The 15,412-nt window shown below is 41.1% G+C and overlaps 1 protein-coding gene across 1 annotated transcript in view; it reads left to right on the top strand.

Moving 5' to 3' along the window:
- LOC133503471 (ephrin type-B receptor 1-like) overlaps positions 1-15,412 on the top strand; it is a 105,900-nt gene that overhangs the window by 84,795 nt on the left and 5,693 nt on the right. Inside the window, exons 14-17 of the mRNA XM_061825149.1 lie at positions 2,642-2,889; positions 9,371-9,438; positions 9,929-10,076; positions 12,425-12,574. Of these exons, the coding sequence (XP_061681133.1) occupies positions 2,642-2,889; positions 9,371-9,438; positions 9,929-10,076; positions 12,425-12,574 (614 nt within the window). The remainder of the gene's footprint in view (positions 1-2,641; positions 2,890-9,370; positions 9,439-9,928; positions 10,077-12,424; positions 12,575-15,412) is intronic.

Here is a 15,412-nt window from a genome sequence, read left to right as displayed (position 1 = left end):
TGTCCAAATCCGATCACGTGATCAGAAATCTGGTCAATCACTTGATTTTCAGCTGATCATGATCTGGTCAATTTATTAATTTTCTAACATTTTAATTGTCACAAATGGCCAAAATAATGGAAACATATTGCCAAATGCAACAGGAATAGCTTTGTTTTGTATGAAAAACTATAACTTTTCCTCAGAGATTAAGCATCTTGAAAAATGGGTGGGTTGTATTTTTCGTACCAATACAATATGAGTGGTTGAAAGTGACTTTGAAGTGATTTGAAAGTGGTTTTGGGGTTTTATGTGTGTGAGTGGCCCACAAAGTCTCTGTCCTCTCTTAGCCTGATTTTAAAGTTTAATGAAAGCCCAGGTGTAGTTTACCTTTCAACTAAATACAACAAAAACAATTCCAGTACACACATTGTATAGTTAAATACCTGACATAAATGATTGTTTTAAAAACATGCCTGTAAGGGCCTAAATATAATTTCTGTTCTTCAAATATTTTCAGTCAGAATAATTAGTGTCTAGTTTCAGTGAAATAATTTCAGCTAGGTTTTAATTATGTAGTATCGAGTATTCACAAATCGTTTATTATATGTTATATATTATATTGTATTTATGCTGTGGATGATGAGTATATTGCATTCTGTGGTATTTGAAATGAGGATTTATGGTTTGCTACATAGTTGATACGTTGTGATGACGTAATGAACCGGAAGAAAAACAAAGGTTAGACGGACAAAGACGGACAGTGGAAATATGGATAGTTGGGTTAAATAGTTTTATGATCATCACCATCATCATCATTATTTTCTTTGTATGTTTGTTCATTCACTTGGATTTGCTGTGCCCATTCAATGTGGAAACTATTTTATTTATTTTATTTTCGTTGTTGTTTGAATACTAGTAAACCGTTCTCTTCGAACAACCCACCTGCATCACATTACGTTTCCCCCTTTTTTGTGCAAGTAAAGAAGGAATGATGCATCAAAATTAGCCCGTTTAGGAAACTACACTAACTGTCAATACAAACCCCTTTGACATGTTAGCTAGAATTACCATTAGATCACAGGTGGCATTGGCTTTCAACTAAGGAGGTTTATACACGAATTCTGTAGTAACATATATAACAATACTCACATGTGTACCTGTATATTCTTTAGAATCTATGAAAAATGAGTTAAATTCTGTTGTTTTTTTTTTTTTTTGTTGCCACAAACAAGCTTGTATCGCAGCACACTGCCCCGAAGAGCCCAAGGTGCACACAGTCAGAACACGAGATAATGTCACCCCCCCCCACCCCCACCCCAGACTTTCTGACTTGAAGTCAAACTGAAAGCTGGGATAGGCTCCATTTCACCCATAATCCGAATGAGGATAGGTTTGATGGAAAATGTACAGATAAATTATTAATAATGTATTAATTCATGTTATATGCATATACAAATAATGGTAGACATTGTATTCATTAAGTATATGCACTGCATAAAATTCAAGAGCTGTATTAATTCTTCACTGGCATTCAGTTGAGCCCAACCTCTTCCAAGGCCCAATGGTCCCAATTAGCAAAACACCATATTCAGATTATGAGGAAAACCATTTATCAAGTTCAACTGATTTTGTCTGCTGTTTTCATTTCATTGGAAAGGGATTGGACTGTTTCCCCACTTTGATCAGAGAATGAGCCATCTTTTTCACTATTTTCCATGACTAGTCTTGATTTGACTATTATTGGGTTAAATCAGCAATCATGATCATCATGAAAAACAGATAGGATAGTTTTTCACGTTAGTGTTGGAAAAAAAACTGCGTAGAGTGTGTAGCTTTGTTTGTTGAATTTGGTTCGATGAGTGTTTGAGCATGACAACATGGGTATCTTGATATATGATGTATCAGTGATGCTCAGAGTTTGACAACATCGTTCTTCCTAAAACATTTTTTAAAAGTTTTTAATTATCCAAAAACATTCAGTTTTACCCATGTCAAGTCCCACAAGTCATTACATGTCTTTGTTGAAGTTCACATTGGCATGGCACCACTGGTGAGAGGACACAAGAGTTTTTCAAATGATCCAAATCAAGTTATTATTATTATTATATTATTATCCTTATTATTATGGAGAAAATTCAACACTCTGGCCAAAGCAAATGAACAAAATGAGGTCAGTTTCACCCCCACATTGAGGAAAAACATTTTTTTTACTATAGGGAATGTAATTTGGTTCTCTGGTCTGGAACAAAAGCACTTAAGTATACATGGTCCTTGACCAAAGGTTGGCCAATAAAGAGCATATGGATAGTGGTGAAATCTTGATCTGATTCACTGGTCTGAGCTCTTGGCTCATGTTGCATTTAAAATGAACTGGCCCGAGGCACACCTTTACGTGTAAGTAGATTAAGATTGACTTCATCCCCCAGATCTGTGAATTCAACCTAGATTTCCCTTACGTGGAAAAAGTGCAGTTTCATGTCATAGCAACTCTTGAGTCTATGTGATACAGAGAGTAAAGCTCAATCAACACTGTTAAGAATTTAGCCACAATCCAAAACTCAGTCATGTGTGTAATCCTTCTAGTTTCGCTCCAAGCATGTTTGATTCCCTTCCATGGAAAACATTCGAGTCTGAATCCACTTCATATTTTCTTTCCCAGGTGAGTTTGGAGAGGTGTACAAAGGCCGCCTGAAGCCACTGGGGAAAAGAGAAATTCCTGTTGCCATCAAGACTCTGAAGGTGGGCTACTCTGAGAGGCAGCGGAGAGACTTTCTGTCTGAGGCCTCAATCATGGGCCAATTCGATCAACCAAACATCATTAGGCTGGAGGGTGTGGTGACCAAGAGCAGACCCACAATGATCATCACCGAATTCATGGAGAATGGAGCTCTCGACTCATTTCTCAGGGTAAGTTGCATTGCAGTTTTTTTTTTTAGTATCACGCACAAATTTTTATAAAGGTATGACTGCTGTTTAAGTATATCAAAAAAGTAAGATACTCCATGAAATCCTTTATGTATGCATGTATGTATGTATATGTTTGTATATTACGAGTGCAACACGCAAAATTCATGGTTCTGTTCGAGTCGGTATTTAAATGTCATGGTTTTATATTTTTTTCAATACAAAAAAGACGTTTTCTTCCCTTTTTTTGCAAACTTTATTAAAATTACCAGCATGTAAAAATTATATGAAAAAAATGTTAAAAAATGTATCTGATAAATCTTTTGTGGTGCATTCTAAGAACCTAGAATTGTCAGGAGTCACAGATATAGTTACAGGTACATTTCAATAAATTAAAACTGTCTCCAAAGCATAATTTAGTTTGGTAGTTCAATCAAAAGACTGAAACTTAAAACTTGTAGAGATGCTGTGGATGCACATGATCTTTTTCATATATATGTATAATTTTGCCAATTATACCTTGCAGCAAAAGAAAAGCTAAAATTCACTATTTCTAGAAACTAGATTATTACATAACAAATGAAAAAACAATTTTTAATGTGGAAATGAAGCAGAAATTACCCCTTTGAAAATTATTTTCCAGGTGTTTAATGAATCTATATAATATAAGAAGACTGAAATAAATGAACCCTCCTTGAGCTGTCAGCTTATTAGGGTGGAGGGGTTTGTGTGTCCCAGTGATCCAAAGTGCTAAGTTGTCTAGGGCTTTATGCGCCTGGCACAGCCGCCCATGGCAAACAGGTCCGAGGTGAGGCACCAGAAAAAGCACTGCTCCAAAATCCCCTATGATGACAAACAATTCAAGAAGACGTTTTCCCTACCTCGGAAGCGGGTCGCTGGGTCCCCCTTCTGTAGATAGGCCCAAAGATGGGGCTCGAAGGCGACTGAGTTGTGGCCAGGCCATGGGGCTCATCTGGGCACAGCCTGAAAGACTAATGTGGGTCCCTCTTCCCATGGACCATAGTGATCAGATGCATTGTGATCAAAGGCAGGGACACTTGGTGGTCTGATCCCTGGCTACAGAAGCTGGCTCTCATGACGTGGAACGTTAACTCTGGCAGGCAAGGAGCCCGAGCCGGTGTGTGAGGTCAAGAAGTCACGACTAGATATAGGCTTGCCTCCACACACAGCTTGGGCTCTAGTACCAGTCCTCTCCAGAGGGGTTTGACTCTCTTCCTCGAGTTGCCCATGGTGAAAAGCCCTGAACAGGTGTGGGTATACTCATTGCACCTTGGCTGAGCATCTGGAACATTGCCCCCACCCCCAGTAGACAAGATGGTATTCCTCAGGTTGGGGGACAGGTCCTGACTGTTGTTTGAGCCTACAGTACCTTGTGAAAGTATTCGGCCCCCTTGAACATTTCACACTTTCGCCACATTTCAGGCTTCAAACATAAAGATATTCATGCATCCATTTTCTTCTTCTCAATTTGATCCAGCAGCACCTCTGGACGCATAGAGAAGACAGTCATTTTTTTGTTCTGGAATAAACCAGCCCTCGATAGAGAGTAGCAAAAATGGACCTGGGTCTTACTATTCGGGGACCTTTTGAAATGCAATGCACAAAAGGAAAAACACAAATAGAAATTTCATCAATCCATTTTCTTAGCCACTTATCCTCACAAGGGTCACAGGGAGTGCTGGAGCCTATCCCAGCTGTCAACGGGCAGGAGGCGGGGTACACCCTGAACTGGTTGCCAGCCAATTGCAAGGCACATTGAGACAAACAGCTGCACTAACTATCACACCTAGGGACAATTTAGAGTGTCTTGTTAATGTTGCATGTTTTTGGAATGTGGGAGGAAACCCACGCAGGCATGGGGAGAACATGCAAACTCCACAGACTCCCGCTGGGGACTTTGTCGTTCTTCTGAGGGAATTCACTGCTCATGTGGGCAATGACATTGAGACCTGGAGGGGTGTGATGTGGAAGAACGCCCTCTCCCCAATCAGAACCCAAGTGGTGTGATGTTCTTGGACATCTATGGTCGCCATGGCTTGTGTATTGCAAACATCATAATAGTGAAATAATGATGAATAAAATAACCATGGAAGTCCTACTTAGTATATTTCTTGATTTAAGGTGATTAACATTGATGAACGACCTGTAATATTTGTTTTAAAGGGTGAAAATGTAATTCGAAGAGAGGAAAATATGTCGGCTGATTTATTTTTGAATTGCTTTTGGTTGTTGTGTTTGTACGGAATGGACCTATTGAGGATAGATTGGTGGATAGATAAGTTGTAATGTGACTAGGAATTGTTTGTTTCTCTCTGTGTGATGTTCATTCACCCACGACGTTCAGCTTAACATAAAAATTCACTAGCACAACTCAAAAGAGTGATACTGTTTGATATCCTTTGCTGGATCAAGTCAGGTGGTGTGCTGCATGAAGAGGATGTCCTAGAGCTGAGACAGAAGCCAGTGTGAACAGCAAGGCGCCTCTTGCCTAATCGATTCCAAAGTAACATGATGCTCTGACAGGCATAGTACGCTGTGTCGCAAGTTGCAATACGTCTCCATTTTTGCTTCCAACACAGTCTTTCAGTCACATGGGCCGATCAGCCCATTAGTGTATATCTTGTGATGTACCCACCGGCTCACATGAGTTATGCATCCAATCAGGTATTTTTACACTTAAATGAGGCACTGAAGCACATATAAATAAGTGCTGTAGCCTCGTACAGCCATCGGAAAACTACATGTTAAGAATGTGTTCCTATTTGTACCAAAAGAAGACTATGACAACATTGAGGCAATTTTTATTTTGCAATATCTTGACAACATGAATATTATGACATACCTAATATACAGTACACTGTATATAATAATAAGTTTTAATAAAACAAATCCTTTAATTTATTGTATTATATGTAATAACATAGTATAATATAATACATATCATGTTATGGTTATTATCGGTGGAACGGTGGTTGACAGGTTAGTGTCAGGAGCCAGCGGAACAGTTGCCGACCCAAATGCAGAACTCCCAGGCAAAGGCATGATGTTCAGTGGGCTTTATTATAAACTAAAGTTGTGCACAACAACACAGTTCAAGAAGACAGGATCCAAAAAATAAGAAACAAGGTCTGATGACTATGAGAGAATTAAAGAGCATAACAAAAGCGTGACTGGACTATAATGGCGCCGTAGCAGAGTAACCCAGGATGCGGTAAAGCATACTCAACGACTGGCAAATGCCAGTGACAAAACTACAACTTAAATACATGGTCTAATCACAGTGCCTCATGTGAAACAGCTGTGACCGGTGACAGGTGTAATAAATGAAACCGCTCAGAGCGGTGGCCAGGCCACGGCGTTCTTGGCCGCGGTCCAGCCTTGCACACGACAGAACCCCCTCTTAAGGCGCGGATCCCAGACGCGACAAAATACAAAAAAACAGAACAAAATCATGACCAGGGTAGGGTGAAAGGCGGACCGGGGTAAGGCATCAACCCCCCAAGCCCAGTCAGTCTGGTGGCTGTCCACGCCACCCATAGAGAGGCGTCCGGCGGAGCAGATCAGGAGGTCAGCCAGGCCGCCAAGCACCAGGGTCCCTACGGGGCGATACGGGTGGACGTCCTCAAGGAGGAACCCAAAGGCGAAACAGGAACCAGACTGGAGCAGGTGACAGCTCTGGACGAAGACGTGGTCGTGAGGGGGCCGTGGATCAGTCGCCGCCGAAGCTAGGTTGGGAGGCAGCCGAGAATCGGTCGTTCCTGAGTTTTGGTTGTGAGGCGGCCGGGAATCATTCAGTGCCAAGGCTTGGTCGCGAAGCGGCTGAGGATCGGTCACCGCCGTGGCCGCCCTTGAAATGTGGTCATCAGGTAGACGCGGAGCGGCCGCCATCGAAGCAGGAGAAGGAGGTGGCCGCCGTCAAGACAGGTGCGTGAGGAGGGCGCGTGCCGGTCGTCGTCGAGACAGGAGCTTGAGCATCGGGCGGCCGAGGATCGGTCGCGTCAAGGCGTGGACGTGGATCGGCAGCGGCTCGGTCTCCGTCGAGACAGGAGTGGAAGGCGCCCGTTGGCCAGTCAGTATCGAGACACGAGTGCGAGGGGGCCGCGGAACCATCAATCATCAAGACAAAACCGGGAGGTGGTTGAATACCTGTCGCCGCCGAGACAGGAATGGAGGCGGGACGTGGACAGGTCTCCACCGAGACGGCCTAGGAGTCGTCGCCACCAAAACAGAAACAGGAGGTGGCCGAGGAGTCGTCGCCGCCGAAACAGGAATGGGAGGCGGCCGTGGACCGTTCGGCGTTAAGACAGAAACGTGGGGCAACCGTGATCCGGTTGCCGTCGAGACAGTAATGTGCGGCGATCGCATACCTGGCATCGCCTGAACAGGAACGTGAGGTGGCCGACAAGCCTTTGCCGCCGCCTGTACAGGAACGTGAGGCGGCCAACGAGAATTTTCACCGCCTGGACAGGAGCATGGTTCACCTCGAAGTCTGTCGCCATTGCAACATGAGTGTAGCGCGGCAGCGGGTCAGTTTCCACCGCGATGTGGGCTCGGCTCGGTAGCGGATCGGTGGCTCCCGCAGCGTTGCCGTGGTTCGCCGGGCAGTGGATGTGGAGTGGCAGCAGGTCAGTTGCCACCTCAACGTGGAATTGGTTTGGTAGCAGGTCAGTTGCTACCGTGACGTTGATGTGGTGCAGCAGCGGGTCAGTCACAACCTCGACGTGGAGTTGCTCGATAGGTGGTCAGTTGCTACTGCGGCGTGAGCATGGTCCACCAGGAAATCTGTCATCACCACAAGCCTACCTAAGCAAAGTAGAACATGGATGGATGGTTACTATAAGTTATGACTAATGACAACTTGAGGCCAGTGGAAGTGACTATAAAAACTATAATTGTATTTCTGTGGCAAAAGCAGATGTAGTTGGAATACTGCTAGTCGTCAGTTTTGTATTCACTCTGTTGCAATGTGATTCAATTTTTATTCCACACCAGGTATTCATAAAAAAGGTCTGTGTGATGGGATGATTTCAGAAAAGAATTGGTTGGGTTATTAGTTTATTTATTTTCTGGGTGAAATGTACTTGGGTACAAAGAAATACACCGCCGTTGAGAAACAGATGGGCGGGGACGTGCTCAACAGCTTTTCCAGAAAAAGACAAAAGACAGAAACGGTTGGCTGTTTTTTTTTCCACTACATTTTCTCTTTTAGTTCCTGCCCTGTCCTGCCAGCAAGCCGTCTGTTCATCAGTCCATCCATTTGATCCCAGCCTCTTCTTTAGGCCTTGATAAAAACAGAAAGCACAACTATTTGATCCTCTGCTCTCACAGTATGACCTCTTTTCACTCAGGAATCATCTGCTGACACATTCACATACAGATGCAGAGATGAACACACACACTTACACTCGATACATCGGATGCAGTACACATAAAGGCACACAATGATCAAGACTCAAGGTGACTGGTGGTGTAGGCTGTATGACGATTTTGGAGGAAAGAAAATCAATATACTGTAAACTGTGTGTGGTCTATGTAACAAAGGTTAGGCAATGTAGTTTGGAGAAAATATATTTTGCAAACCTCTCCCATGACACATTGCAGAAAAAAACAAAGCAGATATGAATGCTTACAACAAAATGCATGATAAATACAGTTTGGGCTTATTTCCTATGTATTATTCAATTTGGATACACAGCAAAATCCTTGTGAGAACATCCAACCGTCCATCTCATCTGAGTCTGGGCGAGAGGCAGGGAAAACGCTGAATCGGTCACGACCCAATTGCAGGACACATATAAACACCGATGGAGAATTTGTCTTAAATTAACCTACGATGCATGTTTTTGCAAGGCCTTACAGCTGAACAGGACTCTTTAAATGCTTTTTAAAAAAAGGAAAAAGAAATCAATGTCTCATGATAGGGGAACTCATTTGGTTGGTTCACGGGTGTGTTGGAGCCTTTCCCAGCTATCTTTAGGCAGGAGGTGGGGTATACCCTGAAATGTTTTGCAGCCAATCACAGGGCACATAGACATAAATAAACATTTGCACTCACAATCACACCTACGGGCAACTGAGTCTGTAATTAATGCATGTTTTTGGGATGTGGGTGGAAACCGTAGTGAGAACATGGAAACTCCACCTAGGCGGTGCTGGGATTTGAACACTGGTCCTGAGAACTGCGAGGCTAACGCCCTAACCAGTAGTGGCACCATGCCACCCATTACTTTTATGTTAAATTTAATTATTGTCGTTGTTTTGGTTCTTTGTTGGAATTATTTTCACCTGTAGATTTTCCATTAGTCTCCCAATCATTGAAAATTATTTTTGTAGCAACCAGCTCAACTCTGGTGAAATGCATTGGTTAGATATGATAAATGTGATACTAGCACATTTTCACTTTCTGCTATGTGGAAAAAGTCTGATAATATACAGTAAAAATACTTCTGTCTTGCACTTCCAGCAAAATGACGGGCAGTTTCCAGTGATCCAACTGGTTGGTATGCTGAGAGGCATAGCATCTGGAATGAGGTTTCCACACACAAATAGACACACACACACACACACACACACACTCATTTCTGATCTAGAAATCCATTCATCATGAAGATGAAGAAAGATTTCTCTTTTTTGTAGATGATTTGGTTATTATGTGAGATTAGATTTATATGTAATCAAAGCAATTCCATCTAGATGAGATTCCGTGTGGTGATCGTAGATACATTATAGTCATTTGAAGTCCTCAACCATATATCAACAGCCTCAGATAAGCAGCTCCAACATTCTGTGGATGTGCAAAATCACAAACAGCCCTGACTGACTGACTGCCTTGTAATCCTCTACACTGCTGCTGGGGTAAAAACGTGACATATACATGTTCATAAGCCTTAAATCCCAGTCCTATTTCACGCAAAGATAAAACAGAAACGCAGAGACACAAAATCCCATTACATTTTTACAGTGGCCCAAGTAGCTGGCACGAGATAGTACACGTGCACATCATCAGTCCTGTTGCTTGCAGGTACCTGGCAGAGATGAGTTACGTTCACAGAGACCTGGCTGCTCGGAACATTCTGGTTAACAGTAACTTGGTGTGTAAAGTGTCTGACTTTGGCTTGTCTCGTTATCTGGAGGAGGATACTTCTGATCCTACATACACCAGCTCACTGGTAAGCACTAATACCCACACACTCACGCTCAAGCTCACACACAGTCTACATTCATAATTGAATGATGTGCTTTATGTTGCCCGCCATCCTTGAAATGTCACTGAAGCTCATGTAACAAGTTTTTGACCTGCTCATGACTAACTGTCAAAACAACAGTGACGAATCTGGTGACTGACTCCAGGAATCGTTTATAGCTAATTCCCATACAAGAGATTACTAACATCACTGAGAAAAAGGGGCATTAGTTATTTGAATGTGGTTTGAAGTTAAATTGCAAAGTGTGTTGCACTGATTGCAGTACACCGACTGTCCTACCAGGGCAAACAACATTTGAGACTACAGATATAGCAAAATAAATCACGTATATCGTGCCATACACTATGGAGACCTGGGGCTCCTCTGATCACAGCTTAATTCACTTAATACTTACATACAGGCAAGAACTTAAATGCATGAAATCTAAAGTGAAAACAGTGAAAAGGTGGCCCAACAAAGCAAAAATAGAACTCCAAAACTTTTTAGGCTGTATAGAGTGGAATGCCTTTGGAAATTCAGCTAGCAGCTTGGATGAATATACGGACACTGTTATATCCTACATTGTTTTTTGTGAAGAGGTGTGTGTACCAACAAAGTCAATTTGCATATTCAATAACAATGAATTATGGTTCACTCCCAAGCTCAAGAAACCTCGCCAGGCTAAAGTGGATACATATCCAACATAATGATTGATAAAATATATTGTCATATAAAGAAATTCCATCCATTTTCTGAGCTGCTTCTCTTCACAAGGGTCGCGGGGGTGGTGGAGGCTATCCAAGCCAACCAGTCCAGGGTGTAGTCAGTCTTTTGCCTGAAGTCAGCAGGAAGGGGCACCCAACTCCCGTGACCAAAACAGGATAAGTCCTACGGAAAATGCATTGTTGGATATCTTGCTGAAGGATACTTGAACATAGTCACGGTGTAGCTGGGGCTTGAACCCACAACCACCATATTCCGAAAAAAAAAAAAAAAAAACACAATCACCTGAGGCAGCCCACCCTACTTAATTGCTTTCACACTTAATTACACATTGATACATTGTTGGACATAAACAAGCTCCTTATTTTTTTTTTTTTTATGTGGGCTGTAAAATCCAATTCAGATTTACATGACTGAATCCATTGGCAAAACCAAATTTTAGAGGCTGACAAAATCTCACCAAGCAAAAAGTTAAATATCACACACAAATGTATGCTTAGTCGCTCATAATGCCATCTTATGACATTTAATGACTTTTCAACTGTACCTAATATATGTGTTTTTTTCAAAATAGCTGAAATAGGTTGGTCTGATGGTTTCGTGGTTATCATATTGACCTCACAAATATGAAGTTGGGGGGTTCGAAATGGGCTTCCAGCCTTCATAGAGTTTCTATGTTCACCCTATGTGTGCGTGGGTTTTCTCGAGATACTACGGCTTCCTCCCAGATTCCAAAAACATGCACGTTAAGTTCATTATTGAAAGCTCTAAGTTGTCCAAGTGTTAAAGTTGGTGTGATTGTCCACTCCTTATCAGCTATAACCTTAATGTGGATTAGTAGTATTGGAAATGGATGGATGAATCGAGTAAAATACATTTCAACATTTTTTTTAAATGCAACTATAGTGACTACATTAACACATCATCTACATCAGAGTTTTGCCAAATTTTTGGAGTCCTGAACCCCTGCAAATTTTTGAGCAATGCAGAGGACACCTATTCCATACCCCACCCCATCCGATATGGGTTCTAGACGGAGTTAAACAGAAACTTCATTTTAAATTACATTGTGGCCTTCAATTACTCTTTGAGGAAAAGGCAAAATTTAATTGATAACTACCAAAACAAAATTTCTGCAATAGCCTCTTGCCCTAACATAGCATTATATTTATGATGTATTTCCAGAATTATGCAATAATGCGGTTTTATTATGCAGCATCTTCCAAATGTGTAACTAAATGGCATAATTATTCCCTAGCTTTCAGAAATATGTTAGAAAATGGAAGTGATGCGCAATAGATTTCTGAAATATTGAATTTTTATGCAGTCCATTTCAAAAATATGTAACAACTGACTTTTTATGCAGTAACTTCTGGATGTGTATAACAAACTAACAGAAATGGAAAAAGTATGAAATCGTATAAAGTCCCAATCTATAATTTTGGTGAATGAAGGTCAGTCACATAATCTCATAGGAATGTTTTCAAAAGAAACTTTATTTTCACAGAGCCCTTGCAATTTCACCAAGGACCACTGACCTGCTCAACATAGATCACAATTAAAGGCTGGTACCACATGTAGTTGTCACAATATTCTGCCTTCTCTGACAGGGTGGTAAGATCCCAGTGCGGTGGACAGCCCCAGAGGCTATTGCCTATAGGAAGTTCACATCAGCCTCAGATGTTTGGAGTTATGGGATCGTCACCTGGGAGGTGATGTCATACGGCGAAAGGCCTTACTGGGATATGAGTAACCAAGATGTAAGTACCATGCATGAGTGTAAGCATTGCAAACAAGGAGCGGGACTTCTGTGCTTGTGCGTTCTGACTCTGACTGATGGCTTCGCATTAATGTTGATTTGCAGTCAGTATGTGGATTGCGGTGTGCTAGTTTTTTTTTCCTCTGCAGTATCACACAGCACAGTGCCTGCTTCTCTGATAAACACACACAAACTAGGACACCAATTTAAATATAACTTTTAACAGAATGTGCTGGAGCATTGCTCTCTAGCTGTTACAGACATCTTTTTATTTTTTGTTTGATTTTCCCCATTTACCCCAATACAGTACTCAACAATGATATGAGACAAGCTTTCACATGAATAACTAATACTGATTTTTGTGTGCTACTGTTGACATATTGTATCATGCCTATGTACAACAGAATATAAAATGTTTTTCAAATGTATGGAACTATAACTAAAATTCACAATTCAAAAATATGACAAGCAGTAAGTCTTGGTTCTTAGATGGTAGATCCATTTACCGCACTACAATTTCTAATAACCAATCAAATTCATTTTGTTTACAATACTTTGATTATTTCCAGAAGTTACTGTACATATTTAATATCTCATCCTGTTTACAGGATGTTCACATATCTGCTCAAGGAAAGTGCAAAGCTAGTTTTCATATTCTATTATACATTTTTCATTATTTGTGCCTATTTTGTAATTTTAAGTTGCTTTTTTTCTTCTAACAAAAAAAAATCAGAATCAGTATCAAGTCTCATACAGTACTTAAAACACTTGAATGTATTAATAACATTATGAGAGTTTAGATTAACCTCTCCAATTGTGTTTTCGCCCACTTGTTTATTGCATGAGAAACTCTAGGAGCTGTTTGGTTTGTTAAGTGTTTTGCTATATCCAATCTTTTTGTTGTTGTTCACATAAAAATAAAGTATGAGTTCTCAAGTGGACAGAATTAATCCATGAGATGGAACTTGTGCATTCAAAACCCACTGTCACATTGCACTTGTGCACAAACATGAGGCATTGTGTGTTTACGGAAATAAGAGTGGGCCTGTATTTAGGTCTCAGCGGTCTTTGGGTCGGGTGGTTGCACTGACTGGTCCCCCCATCTAAATATCAGCTCTAAAGCTTCTTCCTTTTGCCATTGGATGTTTTCTGCCTCTTTGTCCACTATTGCTTGTCGCACATCTCTGTTGTGTCATACAATGGCGACTTTTGTCACTTGATCATGACGTGCAGGCTGAATGAATGCGACCTGAGTGTCCAAACTGCGTTTGCATCAGATACATGCTGTAGTTGGTTGATATATCCACATACGAAAATAGAAAATTTCAAATTTGAAAAAAACCTGAATTGCACCATTCAAATTGATACATCACATTAAGCAAAAAAGTTCTGAATGGACCTGCATTGTGAACATAATCTTTGACCATGATGCCTTTTTCTAAGTTACATTGAATTAATTTAATTCACATTTTCTTTTACAATTGCACTTTACAGAGCACACCTCCACACCTTTCACTCTTGCTGTAACACTGCTCCAAAGCATACATAAGGATTGTCATTCAAAGATTCCTGTCAAACTGTAGCTTACAAACAAATATATATCCAGTATATTTTTTCACAAACAAACATGGCATCAAAGCCCTTGCCTCTGTTAAAATGTTTGCTTGTAAAAGTACACAAGCTCCCCCATTGTTTCTCAATTCATGAATTTCCCACATACTGATCAGCTCGCTTGTGACCTGACCTCTGATGCTCCGATGACTACCCTGGAGCATTTGAAACAGCCAGTGAAGTAGACCTGTGACAGAGACATTTTTATAATGGTACAGATAGTGTAAAATGTTAGGAGAAGCATGTTGTAGCACTTCAACTAATGAGGGTTGGTGGAGTATTAAGCATGAATGAAACTCACGAATAGCTGCACTACTCGTGCACATGCTGGAAGCCACACACATATATATCCCACCTCAAAATATTTAAAAAACAAAGGACTGAATTGAAATTATCAGTGCGGTTGCCACAAATGTGATGTTCAACATCACCTATTCAGGAACCCACAGACCTGCGACGTTTTACTACCCTTGCTGCTATTTAGATTGACAACTGTGCTTAGAAAGATTTTTGGGGGAGCACAAAGCTTAGGAAATGTGTCAGGGTCAAGTAGAGTTCATTCAGAGCACAAATAGACACTGCAGCATTTCCAGTCAGAGCACCATATCATTCCCTTAGTGTGCCACACGGTGCTCTTACAAGTAGATTGACACGAGCTTATAATTTTACATTCAAGGGGCGAAAAAAGAACATGAAGTATCATTTCAAGCTTTCTCACTTCTGCTTTCTCAAAGGCATGAAAGGGAACTCTAAGCTTAAAGGCAAACGCTGCCAAGGAGGCTCGACTGAGAGGCAGAGTAGGCGGAGATGAAACAAGGTTTTCCAGGTCAATAATTTAACAACAAGGCTGCAGTCCAAAAAAAATGTTGCACATAGACCTGATGTTGCATTGTTGTTGATGCCAAAAAAATCCCAAAGGTCCTTTACTCCTTCAAAACCTGTAAATGTTAATGAAGTTGAGACTTTGTCTGTTCAAAGCCTCAGTACCTGTTCAACATCTGAGACCACATCACGCACCACTGGTCCTTCGAGATGAATATCTTGATTTCCTATATGATTGGAAACGGTACCAGCATGAAGTTCTTAATGGAAATGGAAACCTCCTAACACATTGTAGTTTTTGAAGCACTATATAAATAATTTGAAGCAAGAGGAAAGAAAGTGGAATGACCAATTTAATATTGTTAGTGTTCAAAGCCTTCGATTGGCTGGCATTCAGTCCAGGGCG

Source organism: Syngnathoides biaculeatus, chromosome 7, assembly GCF_019802595.1.
Source record: "Syngnathoides biaculeatus isolate LvHL_M chromosome 7, ASM1980259v1, whole genome shotgun sequence".
In the NCBI taxonomy this organism is placed as follows: Eukaryota; Metazoa; Chordata; class Actinopteri; order Syngnathiformes; family Syngnathidae; genus Syngnathoides; species Syngnathoides biaculeatus.
The sequence above is the reverse complement of the archived record's forward strand: the minus strand, read 5'-3'. Positions and strand labels throughout refer to the sequence as shown.